The 19,141-nt window shown below is 40.7% G+C and overlaps 1 protein-coding gene across 1 annotated transcript; it reads right to left on the reverse strand.

The window, feature by feature from the left end:
* Window positions 1-14,662: 14,662 nt before the first annotated feature.
* LOC148647064 (G protein-coupled receptor 4-like) lies at window positions 14,663-15,719 on the reverse strand. Its single transcript, XM_088609036.1, has one exon. The coding sequence runs from the start codon at window positions 15,717-15,719 to the stop codon at window positions 14,808-14,810; it is 912 nt and encodes a 303-aa protein (XP_088465162.1). The 3' UTR covers window positions 14,663-14,807.
* Window positions 15,720-19,141: the final 3,422 nt, after the last annotated feature.

The following is a 19,141-nucleotide window of genomic DNA, read 5'->3' on the forward strand; positions in this document are numbered from 1 at the left end:
CCCAGAACATCGTAAACTGGCCAAATACCATGAACCCCCCTCTTTACCATCATACCGAGTGACGTCAGAAACGGAGAAGAAAACACTATATAACCCAAAAGTTTGTAACAGTACGTTGAACAATACTTCGGTTTTGTTGTTTCTTGCGGGAAACAGGACTTCGGCTTTATTGTTCCTTGCATGCAATAAACTCATCTGTTTCACTTCATCTCGGGATCAAGAACCTTGTTTCTTCTGTTACAACAAATTTGGCGTAGTCGGCGGATGCTCCAGAAGGCGCAGAACTTCCCATGGGCAGGAGAGACGGTCAGCGCGCACATAACTAAGAGGTAAGGACTCCTCTTTTATTTAAAAGTCCCGACTCTCTCTGACCGATTGGGAAATCTCTGCTCCCTGCGAGAATCGCCCGAGATGACGGAGTAAACGTGAGTTTCTGAATTCCTCTGGCCCGGGGAAGGCACCGGTGTATGTAATGGGTTGTTTGCTGTAAGCCCAGAATTTGGTCTGGCAGGGGTTCCGCGGTATTGTGTACAGGCGTTCGAAGCTGGTGTATGCCTTAATTGCGCGTGGAGTTTTGAACGGGTTTTGGACCCTTACCGTGAAGTCAGGACTGGTGTGGGTCTTAATTGCACCCGGAGTTCTGAGGGTCAGAACTGGTTTGGGTCTTAGTTGCACCCGGAGTTCTGATGCTCTGAATCGGTGTGGGCCTTAATTGCGCCCGGGGTTCTAGAGCAAGTGGTGCATTAAATGCACGTAGTTCAGGACTGGTGTGGGTCTTAGTTGCACCCGGAGTTCTGAAGGTCAGGACTGGTGTGGGTCTTAATTGCACCCGGAGTTCTGTGGCTCGGGATCGGTGTGGGCCTTAATTGCGCCCGGGGTTCTGGAGCTGAGTGGTGCATTAAATGCACGTATAATCCAGGATTGGTGTGGGCTTTAATTACGCCCGGGGTCCTGAGATTAGCTACGCCTTGATCGTGCACAGATTGGCGTGGCGTGGTTTTTTTTTGTTTTAAAGGAAGCAGGAGTGGAGGAGATATATGTATGTATGTTTTTGGTGTTTTCCTTGTTTATGAAATACATATACACACGCACGACACTAACATAAACACACCTCATAATAAAAGAGCAAAGCATTAAGTAGCAGAATTTAAAGGACGTTGAGACCCGAGAATTGCCCTGATTGAGCTCAGTGCGTAAGTCCACCCCGGGGCAAAAGCAGCGATGCTGGCGTTCTGGGGATGGTGAATTACTGATCAAGAAAGGGGGTTTTCGAGGTCTCATTTCTTACCTGTGAACAGTGCGGTGTAAATCCTCTCTAAAGTCTCTGAGAGGTATTTAGATCCGGAGGTAACAGACGCCCTTGGCTGAATGAGTGCAGGAATGCACAGGTTTTTCAAGTGAAAGCATCCCCCTACTGAATGAGCTGTTACCTCACACACGACAAAAGTAAATCGTAAAGAGACCGAACATGTGTGCTAACTGATGGTTTGAGAAAGTGGTGGAAGGGTCCATTTAAATATCGGAAAAGTGTAAGTTGACGGAAAAGAAGGAGAAAAATATGGAAAAAGCTGAGTTTGTCAGAGGGAATTTGGGGCGAAGACGCCTGTAAAGAAAGCATATATGAGTATTGATTGGCAAAAGCACAAGCATGTAGCTCCCACCCTGGTGCACGGCCGGCACCAGTAGTGGCAGATACATGACGAAAAAGAAAGAAATTGGGATGTGACTTAAAAGTGTGTTTACGGGGAAAATAAAAACCCGGAAAAAAAAATATACTTTACTCACTACGAAAGAGTATAGGAAAAAAAAAGCTAAAAGAGGCAGTACAGGAGAGTGAGAAACGAATTAGGAATTAACTCCTGGTCACGCTGCACTGGTAAATGTGCTGCAGCCAGCGACTAAGTTATGTCCTGCTCTCCCACAGGGGAACAAACAGGCAGGAAACGAAAATAATTGGGATCAATTCCCTCAGTGGCCATATGGAGAAGGGGGGTCTGATTGGGATAACACTTGGTATGAGTGTGATAAAGACGGATCAGGGTCTCCCCTGTTAGAGGGAGGGCGCCCGCAGGTCTGTACTCTCACTCGAAGTGGGAAAGGACTTGATGTAGCAGGGGCTGGCGCCGTTGATGACAGCGCCACTCTAACACTGTCTCGCACCCCTTCGAGGGGGTCTGCAATCGCACCTACCTTCCCTGATTTCCCCCATACGATCAAATCCAAAACCGTAAGATATTGACCGGTGGGCTAAAGTACCGCACCCGAAATTAGAAATGCAGCGAACCTGGAGTGCGCTTCAGGAATTAAAAGGATTCATGTAAAAGTAAAACAAGAATACAGCACATTGTATTACGAAGAGAAAAATATATTCTCGATGTGTATGTGTGTTTTATGAATTTGTGTGCCGGCATGTATGTGTGTAACTGTGAGTTTTGGTCTACTAAATGACGGTGTGAGTGTGTTTAGCCAGCGGGACTGGCTAGAGACGTAACTAAAGAGACTTGACGAAAATCAACTTAAGGAGATTGGAAAATATAAGAGCGTCTGAAACGTATAAGTACAGTACAGGTGGACGTAAAAGTAGTTAAACAGTTTTTGTATTATTATAAATTATTATAAATTGTAATTTATACAATTAGTTGTAATAGTGGAAACAATTTGGTTTTATTCGAATGTCTCGAAACCAGACATGCTGAAACGCTGTAGGTTTAGAATCGAGACTGGGGAGAATAACGTCTTGTGAGAAAATCTGTTTACCTAACGATTAGATCCTGTAAATCCCTTGTAGCCTCCCTAAGTCTGTCCCAGTCCAGTGGATAAAAATGTACTGTTAATGGAGTGTTGGTTTTTCTGTAGGGGATACTGGAGCACTACTGTCCTGCTTGTTTCACTCCTCTGTTCAACAGTGTACTATAGAGCAATGTATATGGGAAGATGGCAGGAGGCCACAGGAGTATTGGGACAGCAAGTTTTACTTGCCGAGTACCAGATTTTAATGGGTGGTTTGATCCCAGATCTATTGGGTTGAAATATTATGCATTACAAAGAATGACTATGCAGAACAGGGTATCACGTGGCTTCAACTGGCTGTGATCACTCAGTATGTTGATGGTATTCTGAGTGCTTCCCCTGACGAGGAAACCCACAAGTCTGAGTTGCTTCAGCTTTAGAGTGTCTAATAGAAGCAGTTATGATAAGGCCCTTTTGTGTCTAGCATTGTGGAATTTTAACAGGGCCTGGGTAACATGTTTTTTACAGGGTGAGCACAACTCTTAACAGATCTGCTTAAGGGGGGAGTGCAGTACAAGGACAAGATTGCCTTGGTTCCTGCAGCAAAAGCCGCCTTTAATAATTTGAAACAAGTTCTCTTACAGGTGCTGAGACTGGGGTTTCCTCAGAGGGATCAACCATTCCTTTGTATTATTGCAAGTAGCTGACAGAGGCCACCCAAGGAGCCCGCGAGCAGGTCCTGGAGGCGTGGGGACCACCACCTGAAGGAGGGCACAACCTCATCCCAGGAGAGTGGGTGTGGATCAGGAAATTTCCTTCACAGGTTCTCCAGCCCAGGTGGGATCCAGATCCTGTTGACAACCGAGTCTGCGGTTCGAGTGGAAGGAAAAGATCGCTGGATCCACGCGCCACACTGCCGACGAGCCTCATCCCCATTTACAGACTCAGAATGAAATCATTTCTGTCAATAATGATAATTGTTGCTGTAGAACTATGTTCCGCAGGGATTAATGATCATCTCTCCCACAAAGGAGAACATGGAATTAATTCCTTTTTAGGCCTCTCCTATCTGACAGCTAAGAAAACCAACCAAAGTGCCTGCTGGGTGTGTGCAGCATTACCCAAATATGTACAGGGAGGACTTCCTATGGGAGCCATTCCTTGGCGTCTCGAGGAAGTCATAGGCATGATCATTTGGAGGGATAATTTAGGAGATTTTAATATGACAAACTATGGGGGTTGCCATAACACGACTTTAACCTGCACAACATTACAATATCTACAGGAGCGAGGCTTAGAGCCCACGAGTTTCACAGGCTCTTACGCTCCTAAATATAACAGAAGCCATACACCACCATACCTGACTCTAAATAAGGAACGTGAGGGAAACATATGTTTTCAGCACACTAATGGTCTGCACTTGGTTGGATGGAGTCGTTGCAACCTTACCATCTCTGCAAATATATCCACCTCTACCTTCCAAATTCCAGGATGGGATCGGCACACCCCACAATTCGGTATAAGTTTCTTATTTTCAGAGGCATGGGGAGCGCCAAACGGAACATATTTCATTTGTGGAAAACGAGCCTACCCATGGTTGCCAGCCCAGTGGTCTGGCTCATGTTATTTAGGATATGTGGTTCCTCATATCCGTGTTCAAACCCACACCCCCTTCGGACCTAACCACAGACCACAAAGAAAATTGGCTGATTGGGAATATTATTTAGGTATAATATTTCCACAAGCCGGCATGAACTTTCTGAGTCGAGAGTTAATTCAAATGGCTTCGACTTTAGAAGAATTAGCAAATTCTACCTCATCTAGTCTGAAGGCTGTTAATGATGAGATGGTAGCCCTCAGAACAGTGGCCATGCAGAACCGACTAGCTTTAGATTATGTACTGGCGGCCCAAGGAGGAACTTGTGCAGTAATTGGCACTGAATGCTGCACATATATCCCTGATAATTCTGAGCACATCTCAGATCTGGCCCAACACATTTACAATGAGGGACAGAAATATCAGGACTATTATACTGAAAATTGGGGAATTGGGTTTTGGGTAAAGTCTGTGTTTGGGGCCTGGGGTGGAACCTTTTTATAGTGTTTATCTGTAGGAGTAGTATTGTTTATATGTATAATTGTAATCATCACGTGCACAAAAACATGTATCACATCTTGCCATAACCGTGGAACGTACAATGTCATGGCAATACATACCTGTTCGCCAAGAAAGGAAAGATCTGCCCTGACATTGTATGTATAAAAATAGGCTACACTGACGTATGCCATATTTTATAAGGGGGGAATGAAGAAAGATGTGAAGACGGGGGTTTGAATTTAATCTTTTCTGTAGGGGGTTTAGACTTCCAAGTCACAAGCAGGGGTTTATGGCAGGAAAGGGGGTTAACTGATAAGGATTGCAGATGCCAGCTAGGAACCCCCCTGGGTGTAATGTTAAACTGACCATTTGCCCAGAACATCGTAAACTGGCCAAATACCATGAACCCCCCTCTTTACCATCATACCGAGTGACGTCAGAAACGGAGAAGAAAACACTATATAACCCAAAAGTTTGTAACAGTACGTTGAACAATACTTCGGTTTTGTTGTTTCTTGCGGGAAACAGGACTTCGGCTTTATTGTTCCTTGCATGCAATAAACTCATCTGTTTCACTTCATCTCGGGATCAAGAACCTTGTTTCTTCTGTTACAACAGTAACAAAATTAAAGACGATTAATTCTGTAATCTGTAATCTTTCCACTTGTACCGTATGTCATCGGAAAGTTTCTGCTTTGTGTAAGGATGGTATCAAAAAAGTTATCTTAAGTGGTGAGAAAGCTGTGCTCAATGTATTTAAGGGACTTAAAAGTAAAAGCAGATGCTTCATATTGCTTGACTAATTTTAAAAACTAAGTTATAAATGCAGACGCTCCCTCGGTGCCGAGCCGGGTGTAAATATCAAAATATACATTCGTCCCGGGCACAGGCCGAAGAGCACCCGGCTGGGGTGCGCAGGGAAGGGCAGGACACTAGTGAAAGGTGGGGTTTAGAAAGGCGTACAGTCTGGGCAGGTATAGATTACACTTTTCTAAAACGTATTTGAAAAAAAAAACGATTACAATCTAATCCTTCCACGTTTGATCCCAAAATCCCAAGAAATATAAATCTAAACGGGTAGAAAGCTATGCTGAAAGTTTATTAAGATACCTAGAAGACAGAGATACTGTATCAATTTATGTTGCATTAGCCTGATTATGATTAAAAAAACACATATAATTAAACACGCGTTTACGATTTAAATCAAAACACGATTTAAATCAATATAAATGTTTATATTGTATCGCATACTGTCCAGCCTCCATTTCTCTAAAAAATTAACTCTATTACACACACACACAATAGAAGCAGGGACCGTTGTCAGAAGGGAAGAAGGTGACTATTCATTGTTATCAAAAATGACTTAGAATCGATCATGTTGTGATATTTTGAAATATAAAAGTCAATTGATTGTCCATAATATCGCTATTCTATTTTTTCGAAGAAATGTTGAACACACAACCCGTGAGTTGGTAAGCGGGCACGTAGACCAGTAGGCTACAGGGGAAATCGCATGAAGAGAGAGGCGAAACAGCCCTACACAGCCCTGTCGCAGTACACAAATATAATCATAACGTTATTAAATTCTTTAGATACGCGATTCCATATTATATTAGCAGAAAAGATTAAAACTACCACTTTTTCACACGCTATTTCACATGCTAGTTAAATACTTCGATGCTTGAAATGTTTAGGGAGAAATGGAAACGGTGTGTATTTTTCCTTTAAAGTACCGATTCCTGGAATCTGACTGGCTGACACCCTTCTCAAGTGGTTCCATAAAATTTGGTATACGGAAAAGAAAGCATTGATAAAAAAGCCTGGATTCTCATGTATCTCATACAAGTATCTTTTAATACAGTCTTTTCTGTGCTCTTGAGGATCCTTGTGATATTTTGAGCTCTAGTTGAATGATAAGTGTCGCATGTTAAATCATTTTCGTAGTTAGAAATTATGAAACGCCCTGTTAAAAGCAAGGGAGTTTTTATGCCCGTTGAAGTAAAACAAAATGCCTGACAAAGTATGGCTTGGACAGATTCCAAGTGCTTGTACAAATGTGCTAAAGAAATTATACTTTGAGTATACAGCTTGTCCAATGTCATTCATTATTAATACTATTAGTAATATCTTCGGTAAAGGCTTTGATGCATAAATATTTCTGATAAAGGTAGGTTGTGTACTTTTGTCCAGCTGAGCAATCTTGCTTTCATAAAATATATACGCGATTCAATATTATATTCCCTTTTAATCAAATACTAAAAGTATGCTTGTTGACTCCGGTATCTCTTTAGTTAAAGACTTCGATGCTTAAAATGTTTAGGGAGAAATGGAATACTGGTGTGTATTTTTTCTTTAAAGTACCAAGACCAGCCATATACTGTATGTTTATGTTCCAAAATTAATATCGTTTATGGCCTTCACACGCGTTACAGTATGCTCCTATTCTTTTTATGCTCAGCTACTAAGATTTCCCTTCAGTGGTAAAATTCAATATCTACAACGGGCACAGCAAAGACGTTTACTGTAAGTCTTTCTACGACAGACCAACGGACCACGAGTGCCCCTGACGGTCAACGTACTGCGGTGCCGCGCGTCATCTTGCGTCACACTGCGCGACGCCACCTGCGGTACGTGTCTGTAACGCGCACTTTGAATGGCTGCATCTGTAAGTTGAAAAGGTACGCTTTTTTCTGAGCAATTACCCGGTTGTACAGAACGGATTTAAATCTTCGGCGGGCACCCCCCTGCAAATTCCAAACTATCGTCACCACTAATCGGAGGCTGTCATCGGTGAGAACTTCTGTGTGGCTCTGTAAGGCTTGACACGTCTGGCTTTGGTCAGTGTCAGCGTCAGCGACCGTTATAATGTTAAATCTATATTATTTTAACACATACAACGGTGTCTAAATTTCATAGCAGTTAAAACGTGGTGAAAATGTGCTTTGGTGTCTGTGTTTGATTCACCAACAGAGAGCTAAGAATATTATTAAGCAAAATGTTTTTTATTAACGGTATCGCTATAAGAAAATGTATCTATTCTTTATAGCGACATGTTCACAAACCAAGCTTGACGTTTTGAAGGTTTATTTTTTCGCAATGCGATGTTAAGAACATTTTTGGTGAAATACATGTGATTATAAATTAGAAAACTTTACATGAATATAAAATGTTTATAAACTTTCACGCTGAGGTCAATTTTAGCCCCCCCACTCCACTCTGCATTCCAGAGCTTTTAAGTACCGTGACCCCTCCACCACCTCACGTCTCCAAAATATCTCTAATACCTGATTTTAAAACTTTAAGATCAACCCGTTAAAGTATAAAGAACAACACCCCATCATTTGTTGCCTGTTAAGACTTTTACGCTTGCGGTGTGTGGAAATTTATTTCAAACTTTCAAAATAAGCTGTCGCGAATGTGTTATTAAAAATAAGCTGTGTCTTATTACATTATTTTAAAAACTTTAAGACCAACCCCACGTGTTTAAAATTTATTTTCTGGGCAAACACATCATTTGTGTTTGCGTTGTGTGTTAATACTTTTAAAGTTTAAAACATATAAACTGATAAGTGAATACTTTTCGCTCTCAATAAAACAATGTTCTAAAGCAACACAACCAATTGAAAAATGTCTTGTGTTATGTAGGCGTGGTTACCATTGGGGCATATTCTTAAACGCTCTGGCTTGACAGGGTAGCAGCGCGTCCCTGGAGCTGTCAGACACCGCCCGTTGTTGGGAGCTGCGAAGATGGCTTCTTTGTGTGGAGAAACATCGGGATCCGCTGCGTGAAGAGGTAGTGAAGAGGTATGCGGCTAAAATATTTTTTCTGAACGTGGAATTATTGTATCTGCGCTTAGCGTATGTCATTTTAATACTTGGTCTTCTTTTTAGCAAAACCCGACCCCGCCCTCTGCGCCATGTGACAGCGGCGGGTGTGTGAGCTCAGATGGGGTACCAGATATTGAAGAACTGCTGGGTGCTAGCGATGATACCTCTCTACAAATGGTAAATATTAATGAAAAACCTTAGCTCAAAAGTGCGTTAAATGCTCAATATTTTAGGTACAAAGCATGTCTATTTTGTTAAGCCTTCCTTTTCTTTTTCCTTTTATAGAATAAAGAGGAGGTTGACGGGTCAATCTTCAGACTACCAGCACAACTGAATGTTTCGTGTCTATGCTTGTGTGTTCGGCCAAATGTTAATAAAGCTGATGCCCAACCAGGTTTAGCTAACGATGTCCCTAATGAGCCCGATGTTATGGCCCAGATTGTGAAAGCAGTAGTTTATTGCATCTTCAAACACTGTTTAAAGGGGGTCCTGGTTGATGACTGCGCGGCCTGTTTGATTGACCATCCCGGGCAGCGGGGTCACACATGCCTGTCTATTGGCTACACAGATGGGTTTGAAGATGTGATGTTTGCCGCTTTAGAAATTTATAAGTCTCTCAGTTAAGCCCGAATTTTATCGGCTGTTCTGTACACCGCCAGGTGTCTGGGTTCGTACACCAACTGCATAAAACAGTTGCTGAAAAACATAATTGATGACCGCTCCCCATACGAGCATGTACACACCATACTTGAACAGCTGGATGAAAAATTAGTAGACGTGACTTTTGATGCGCTGCAAAAGAAACACTATTCTTATTTTTACAAACGGAAAAAAAAAGATCTATGTAAAATGTGAATACAGCTTTCACTCTGTTTTACAAACCCGGGTGTGCCATCGTCCAAAGAATGAAGAATTTCGAATGTATATGTCTGAATTCTTACTAAGAGTGCTTTACACTTCTCTCTAAAAAGCTTGATATGCAAAACAAAGAGTCGAATGCTAATGTCCTTAAATTTGTTAAAGGGATAGATGTGTATGTCAAGAACTTGAGTGAAATTATTGCAGATCTGATGTTTTCAGTTCAGAAACGGAAGCCTGAGGGGTTCTACAGTGTGTATTCCAAAATACAGCGTGTTTTGCACAGAACCTGTGGTAACAGCATCCCGCTGATTAGGCAGGCAAATTTTTTTGCTCTGCTAGATCGGATCGCCCAGTGTGGTTCGCTTGGCTTTAGACATGGGGAGCGGAAGGGGGTTAAGAATGCTTTTTCAGATGCCTCAATGTTTCTCAGCAATGTTGGGGTGGTGGTTACGCGTACCGAACTAATTTTCCGCGCCAACATTTAATTGTTGAATGCAAACAGGAGCCGGTAACGCGTGTGTACTGCGATGTTTCTGTGTTTGAAAACCCCTGTTGAAATAAAGCGGTTCACATTTCACATACTTGCAAACTGGAGTCTGTAACTTGTGTAAAAAGTGATGCTGCGCTGTTTCTGTGTTTGAAAACCCACGGTTGAAATAAAGCGGTTCACATTTCACATGGTGTTTGTCCTGCGAGCTATTTCCGTGAGACTTCGCGCAGTCAGTGTGTGTGTGTGTGTATGTGTGTGTGTGTGTGTGTGTGTGTGTGTGTGTGTGTGTGTGTGTGTGTGTGTGTGTTTACAAACCTGATGCTTTTGAGACACCGCTTGTGCAGCGTATAAGTACCCCGGCCACCTGGCCGCGCCACTCACACCCCGGGATCTCGCGGCCCTCAACAGACTCCCCGCGCCGCCGTAACTACCCGATTCCCTAGGGTTATAATAGAGCGCACTCAACCCCGCTGCAGACATGGTCCCCTTCCAAACCAATACACACTTTCACACACCTAAAGCGAAGGATGCACCGCCTTGGGGCTTTGGGACCCTGAGGCACCAGACCGACTGGCCTGAGGGGAAGGCAGGGGTTCCGATCCTTAAGGACACACCATTGGCTCCGGAGGGGGCGGGACATGCACACATAACAGCACGCCATTGGCTGGCAAGGGGGCGGGACATCCACCCACCGCTGACTCCCATTGGCTGGAAAAAGTGGGCGTGGTACCTGTCAAAAGTTTGACGAAAGGTGTCGGTTTATACTACTTCTGTGTATTTCCAGGGTGTATCCTGCCTTGTACTCGTTGATTGCTGGGTTAGGCTCTGACTCTCAGCTCCTCTGTGACCCTGAATTGGATACAATAGTGAGAAAATGGATGGATTAACCTTTTTTAAAATTATTAATTAAAATGGGGAGAACTACATTATCAGAACAGTGCAGGGCGCACGCAGACTCAAACACGCTGTCACGTTTTGGAATGTGGGAAGAGACCCAAGGAGAACATGTGCCAACATGTGCCAGCAGCCATATCACCCTGCAACTCACAACTGGCAACCCACTGAAGCTAAGCAGGTGTGAGCCTGGTCAGTACCTGGATGGGAGACCTCCTGGGAAAAACTAAGGTTGCTGCTGGAAGAGGTGTTAGTGGGGCCAGCAGGGGGCGCTCACCCTGTGGTCCATGTGGGTCCTAATGCCCCAGTATAGTGATGGGGACACTATACTGTAAACAGGCGCCGTCCTTCGGATGAGACGTAAAACCGAGGTCCTGACTCTCTGTGGTCATTAAAAATCCCAGGGCGCTTCTCGAAAAGAGTAGGGGTGTAACCCCGGTGTCCTGGCCAAATTTCCAATTGGCCCTTACCAATCATGGCCTCCTAATAATCCCCCTCTATGAATTGGCTACATCACTCTGCTCGCCTCCCCACTGATAGCTGATGTGTGGTGAGCGTTCTGGCGCACTATGGCTGCCGTCGCATCATCCAGGTGGATGCTACACATTGGTGGTGGTGGAGGGGAGTCCCCATTACCTGTAAAGCGCTTTGAGTGGAGTGTCCAGAAAAGCGCTATATAAGTGTAAGCAATTATTATTATTATTATTATTATAACATACAAACCCCAGGCAGATAGCACCCCAGCTCTGGAATTGAATGCAGGGCCCCAGTGCTATGAAACTGCAAGGCTAACCCCTGCACCACAGTGCTACCCCCTAATTTTCACTTGTGTGCTTGATCTATTAAATCCTTTGTGTACAGGGTGCAGGTGTAAAGCACTTTGGGATCCTTTAAGATGAAAAAAGCAATAGAGCAATATACTGTAAATACAAAGAACTGCAATTTCATTCCAACAATGTCACAGTTGTATGTAAGAATCAGCCCAGGTACATCTATTAACAACCTACAGTATGTATGTCATTTATACTGCAACACTTGTCCTACAGTAAATAGTTTTTCCACAGTTACAGTGGTGTGAAAAAGTGTTTGCCCCCTTCCTGATTTCTTATTTTTTTGCATGTTTGTCACACTGAAACGTTTCAGATCATCAAACAAATTGAAATATTAGACAAAGATAACACAAGTAAACACAAAATGCAGTTTTTAAATGAAGGTTTTTATTAAGTGGAAAAAAAATCCAAACCTACATGGCCCTGTGTGAAAAAGTGATTGCCCACTAAACCTAATAACTGGTTTGGCCACCCTTAGCAGCAACAACTGCAATCAAGCGTTTGCGATAACTGGCAATGAGTCTTTTACAGCACTGTGGAGGAATTTTGGCCCACTTATCTTTGGAGAATTGTTGTAATTCAGCCACATTGGAGGGTTTTCGAGCCTTAACCGCTTTTTTAAGGTCATGCCACAACATCTCAATCGGATTCAGGTCAGGACTTTGACTAGGCCACTCCAAAGTCTTCATTTTGTTTTTCTTAAGCCATTCGGAGGTGGACTTGCTGGTGTGTTTTGGATCATTGTCCTGCTGCAGAACCCAGGTGCGCTTCAGCCTGAGGTCACGAACAGATGGCCGGACATTCTCCTTCAGGATTTTTTGGCAGACAGCAGAATTCATGGTTTCATTTACCACAGCAAGTCTTCCAGGTCCTGAAGCAGCAAAACAGCCCCAGACCATCATACTACCACCACCATATTATACTGTTGGTATGATGTTCCTTTTCTGAAATGCTGTGTTACTTTTAAGCCAGATGTAATGGGACACACACCTTCCAAAAAGTTCAACTTTTGTCTCGTCAGTCCACAGAGTATTTTCCCAAAAGTCTTGGGGATCATCAAGATGTTTTCTGGCAAAACTGAGACGAGCCTTTATGTTCTTTTTGCTCAGCAGCGGTTTTCATCTTGGAACTCTGCCATGCAGGACATTTTTGCCCAGTCTCTTTCTTATGGTGGAGTCATGAACACTGACCTTAACTGAGGCAAGTGAAGCCTGCAGTTCCTTGGATGTTGTTGTGGGGTTTTTTGTGACCTCTTGGATGAGTCGTCGCTGCGATCTTGGGGTAATTTTGGTCGGCCGGCCACTCCTGGGAAGGTTCACCACTGTTCCATGTTTTCGCCATTTGTGGATAATGGCTCTCACTGTGGTTCACTGGAGTCCCAAAGCTTTAGAAATGGCTTTATAACCTTTTCAAGACTGATAAATCTCAATTACTCTGTTTCTCATTCGTTCCTGAATTTCTTTGGATCACAGCATGATGTCTACCTTTTGAGGATCTTTTGGTCTACTTCACTTTGTCAGGCAGGTCCTATTTAAGTGATTGCTTGAATGAGAACAGGTGTGGCAGTAATCAGGCCTGGGTGTGTCTAGAGAAATTGAACTCAGCTTTCAAAAGATGTGATAAACCACAGTTGATTTATGTTTTAACAGGGGGGGCAATCACTTTTTTACACAGGGCCATGTAGGTTTGGATTTTTTTCCGCTTAATAATAAAAACCTTCATTTAAAAACTGCATTTTGTGTTTACTTGTGTTATCTTTGTCTAATATTTCAATTTGTTTGATGATCTGAAACATTTCAGTGTGACAAACATGCAAAAAAATAAGAAATCAGGAAGGGGGCAAACACTTTTTCACACCACTGTATTTGTTTAGATATTAATTCTGGCTCAGAGGTACTAACTGAAAGTTTGATAAAAGTTTCACTGTTCCTGCCCATCATGTTGAGTTCCTAGATTAATTGTTGACTCAAAGGAGTGTTTCAGTTACACTAAGTCCTTCATCTGTAAATTAATCCTGCAATTCACTGAAGAATGTGGTTCTAAAGTCACAAATATAAAATAGACAAACACAGATGTTAGTAATTATTTTGTGGTTGCAGATATAACTATTCTCTGAATCTAAACCTTTAATATACTTTATTTGTTGTTATACTGCAGGTACAGAAAATGTACAGCAGGCATGTGTAACATTATAAATTAAAGCAGGGTAGGCTGTCTGGAGTTACTGTATCATAAAATACATTTTATTAAGTATTAAGGTACAATTTGACACAATATCATATTTTCCTTCCACTGGTAACATTTCTTTTTTTATTCGTTTTTTTTTGTGTGACACGTCCTAAAATAAAAAGCAGCTCCCTTTTCTTTTTCAATGGTATATTTTGTAGCCTGAAGACAAAAATATATCTTCATTCCATTTCATTGAGGTCTGTTGTAACATGAATGTGCAACTAATTTATTTTGGAAGTGTAACAGATTATTTTTCAATCAGTACAAAATAATTTTGTAATTGTTGCTCCTCCACATAGTTTGCAGTTTCTATGAATTATATTTGCAACTGTTCCAATTACTGATTGTTATATCTTTGTGTATTCTGTATAGAGGCTTTATAGGGTATTTCAGAAATACCCTAGCTAAAAAACATTACTTACAACAATGTCAGCATACGGAACTTAACATAGTCTCTGCTCAGCTTCCTAATTAATAATTTAAACTCTTATTTCTGATTAAACATCTCTTAATTGGTTATCAATTTCCAATGCACAGGCATAATATAGAATGGAATGATAATGTATCAAGCACTCTGACAGTGTTTTAAATTAGCATCATTAAAAAAATAAACTAAAATAGAATTTGGAAATCGATCTGCTTGCAATTAAAAACCTAGCTGGAGTAAAAACCAGAAAACAAAACAGCAGCAAGGCACTGCCCTAGGATATTGCTTTTTTTACTGTTGTTCAGAATTGCAAGGGTTACTACAAAATTCAGCAGGTATAAGGGTTTGGTGGGTGGGATTGAGATGGGAAATCCTTTGCTGATCTGAAATCCAAATATACTGTTTCTTTTATAGGAAACTCTAGCTTTCTGCACTGGGTCTCTTTGCTGAGCTGCACATCTTACTGCTTAAGCTTGGAAAACAATGTATCTTCTTCACTCTGGACAGGTAGAGTAAGGGCTGAGTGCTGCTGCTGATGTTGATGAAGGAGAAGGCAAAGGGCTGGATGTAGCACTTAAACACATCGACAGAATAATATTGCTGGAATGGGAAAAGAGCTACAGGTGGGAGATAATTAAATACTATAATAGCCAGGATGGACAGAACCATCTTGAAGGCCTTCTTCTTCATGGGGTGCATCTCGTCTTTCCCTGGTCCAGATCTCTTCAGAGCCCACAGGATGGAGATGTTACAGAAGACCATGAAGGCAAAGGCAGTGAGGATACTGACAGTGAATACCTTCTCAAAGTTCTCAATCCCCCCAATGGCTTTGGCGATGGCGTAGGCTAACGTGATGACCAGCACCACCACTGAGCAGGCTGCTCTGTATTTGTGATCTTTGAGGCCTGTGAAAGTGATGGGATGCAGCACAGCTACGTACCGGTCTAAACAGACACAGGAGAGAAACAAGGGCCCCCCCATGTCTTTTATACCATAGGTGAACATTAAGATGTACCAGATGTCCTTGTTATTAAGCAAAAACATGTTAACCAGATCAATAGGGACCATACAGCCAAAGAAGCCATCTAGTACAGCCAGGTTAAATATGAAGATATCGGAAGTGGAGGATTCACTTTTTTTTCTCAGTATAAACCACAGAATCATCACATTAGCAGGTAGACCCAAAAACACATTGAAAATTTGTACAGCTAGATCAAATAAAATACCAGCAACTCTTTCTTCACAGCCATCATAAGGAGTCCAAGGCTTTGCAGTAGCATTGGGTACATTGTAGTTGGGCAGGAAGGTTGTGTTTGCATACAAAGTATCCATTGTGGTCTGTAGAAAGCAGAGAGACAAAGCATATGGTTAATGTTTTTGCACAAAAACAGGAAGCTTTTAGTCTTCATGCATTAATTGATGATCATTATCAGGAAGGCAAATCAAATGTCAAATGGACTTTCTCTTGAACAGGCAAGCAATGACCATTGATGACAATGATGAATGACCCCCAGATGAAGTGTGATGATTGGGGTGGGACTAAAAATATTTTAAAAAGCAGTGTTTTATTCCCACTGTCCTTGCTGCTTGCAGAGGATGAACATGGTTTGCAGTGGGGTTCATGATATTTACAGGACAACGTATCAGTCACTGAATTAAATCGATACCAGATGTAGATTAATAAAACTTCACACTGATGTTATGGATTGGCTTAACTTTAAGAGGCACCATATACAGTAACTACATTATACAGACTTACATATCCACTTTCCTTTTATGGTGCTGTATTGTACACAGAATAATAATACATTTTCTTACCTTGGCTTTAGAAACACATTAAAAAAAGAAAGATTTTAAACAGTTTTTTCATCACTGGAATTGCTGGCTGATGTTACAAAAGACACACATGCATTCTGATGTCCAAAGCATTATTGCATTAACGGTGCTTTGGTGATAATGTTTTAGGTTACAATAATCTCTTAAACAAAATGTTTTGCTATATCATAATCTGGGTCTGCAGATAATACTTATATATATAGTATAGTATATATATTTTCTTTTGATATAACCCTGTTATTTCCAACATTTAAAAAGTACTCCAAGAGTTGGTGCTCACTGTAAAAGAATTTGTTAAAATAATCACCCATTTTGAAAGGCAGAAATGATGTTGATAAACAAAACTCTTCAGCTGGCAACCAATAAACAGTTCAACAACAAAGCTAACTTTAAAATAAATATACAGTATATATTGTAACGCAACGGGGGCTCAGGCGGGCGCCCTTGCCGCATCTGGTCGGCCCCATCCCGACTGGAGGCTCGAACCCGGGACTCCCGCATCTCTCTGCAGCGACCCAGCCCCGTGAGCTAAAGAGAGATCTCTTTACAGCCCAGTAGCTGTAGTCCTGCTATCACAGGGAAGGGCGGTGACGTCACCTGCTCTGGTACGCCGGCTCTTTACACAGTGCTTGTCGGCCGTAAGCGTTACAATATAAATCATTTTAATTAACCAGAGTGTAATCAAGTTAAGCTGGAAACATTTTGAGCAACATAAAGTAACTACGAAAAAAAAATATCCTGAAAAAAACAGCAACAAAATAAATGCACAACTCTATGTACTGTACAACATCCTTGAGTTACAGCCAGTAAGGAGCTAAAACATTATTATTTTTGTCATCTTTTGTGGAATGCAAATAACCCAATAAGAAAGGAACTTCACTAATAATTATCTTTAGTATTTGTTTATAAACATATATTATTTTTTGTCATATACAGAAACTTCAGCAGTGTAAATATTTTGCTTGATGACTCTTATTTAAGCATAAATAAAGTTAAATTTATATTGTAGCAATAGACAGACTGCTCCAAGCGGCAACACAATTGGATTATTAAAATATATTGCACTGCAGAATTATTTTAGCAGGCTGCACAAATATGTAAAAAATAACAAAACTGACTACAGGTGATTTCATACATTGTATTACTTTATCCAACAATACTGGGGCTCCAGATTTCCTCAAAACATGGTGACAGAAAACTCATCACCCCCTATAATTGTTAATAATTATAATTGTTCAGTCTTTCATTAACACTTGTAGAAGTTTTCATAATGAATGTTATGAAGTCATCATAACATTTCCTAATAAGCATACTGGTTAAAAAGTCAAAAAGAAGGAATTAAAGGGGTGAGATGAGGATACAGTATTTGAATTATAATGGTTTTTGAATAGTGTTTCTTGTACCTACTGTATGAAAGGCCGAATTTTGTTTGTGTGAACTGAACTGCTGATACATGCCAATTATTTTTCTAGTTGTCTCAGAAGAATAACATCAAATTGCTTGAAAGCATTTTGAAAGCATGTTCTATCTGCCTGACTGAAAAATTACCCCATCTGTCAGGAATAATGTTCAGTCTGTATGTAATTTAATATCAGTAGAAAAACCATATTCATTGAAAAATTAAATGCTAAACATAAAGCTTTTCTGGAGACATTCCTTACCATTTTGGTTATTTTGTAGCCTACAAAATATGACACAAACTCAAAAATAAAAAAGACATTTATATCACAATTTTATCAATTAAGTAATTAATGAAAACTTGAAAAAAAACTGTCTCCATAATACACTAGTGAAGAAGATAGAAAAAAGATTTTATAAAACCAAGAAAAAAAATTTCTAAAAAAATGACTAGGCTATTTAGTTATATAATATATTCTTCATTGCATTTATCCACTAATTTTAGTGCTCTTGTTGACTGAAACAGCTTACATTTTTACATGCTTAATGCACTAATAATTAGTGAGTTAGTTATCCAATGATATTATAGTGATCATGGACCAAACTCATATGTTGCATAAATATGAAACTGCAGCAATTTTATTTTAAGCGCACAGTGATCTTACCAAACCACATGCAGTGTTTTCATTCAAGATTGATTTTTCTGGTGTTCTTCTTGTGTTGACTGTCAATGCGTTCAGTCCTGCATGAGTCTTCTGCACAGACTTGAAACTTATAAATCATGGGCAGGACATTTAGGGAAGGTACCCCTTTTTGTCCAGAGGGGATTTAGGTTTGGTTTTCACAACATCCAATCGGAAAAGGCGGAATAGAGGTCCATTGTTTCAAACTATCATTATATCCACTATAAAATAAATGTTTTGTGATGCTTTGTGTATAAAAATATAAAAAAAAATTAGAGGCTTACAGACAAAAGACAAGACTATATTGTAGACTGCTCCTAGGAACACTTTAAAGCTAAGTAATAGAGGGTAAAGCACTTATAATGTATAACTTGATATTGATAATTATATCAAAGCACATAGAATATACTGATTTCAGTATCAGCCTAATATAGTTCAAGTAGGTAGCTTCGTCAGCATGCAAAGGCTGCAAACGAACAAGTAAAGGTTTATTATGTGCTGAAAAGAGAAGAAAAGAAACACAACCTCTCTTCTCTTTTCAGCATGGAATAAACCTTTACTTGTTCCTAATAACCTAATATATCCTAGTATGTGTGTAGGGAGCAACAGCTGAAAACACAACCCTGTTAAAATTCTGAATTTGTTTAACAAAATCTGAACATTTTCATTTCTCAAACCACATGTGCTAAGGAGCTCTTTCAAACAAGACAGAATCTATATTCCTGAAATATACATGTATATTAAATAATGAAGGGGCCTTCTTTAAATATCTTGCACTTACCAGTTAACAGATCAGTTTCAATTCAAAGTATATAAGTGAAATGATTTTGAATTACC

Source organism: Lepisosteus platostomus, chromosome 16 (assembly GCF_059453375.1).
Source record: "Lepisosteus platostomus isolate fLepPlt1 chromosome 16, fLepPlt1.hap1, whole genome shotgun sequence".
NCBI lineage: Eukaryota > Metazoa > Chordata > Actinopteri > Semionotiformes > Lepisosteidae > Lepisosteus > Lepisosteus platostomus.

What these genes read in the sequence shown, in the direction of transcription:
- LOC148647064 (XM_088609036.1), bottom strand. Translation starts at nt 15,719, where the DNA reads ATGGATACTTTGTATGCAAACACAACCTTCCTGCCCAACTACAATGTA.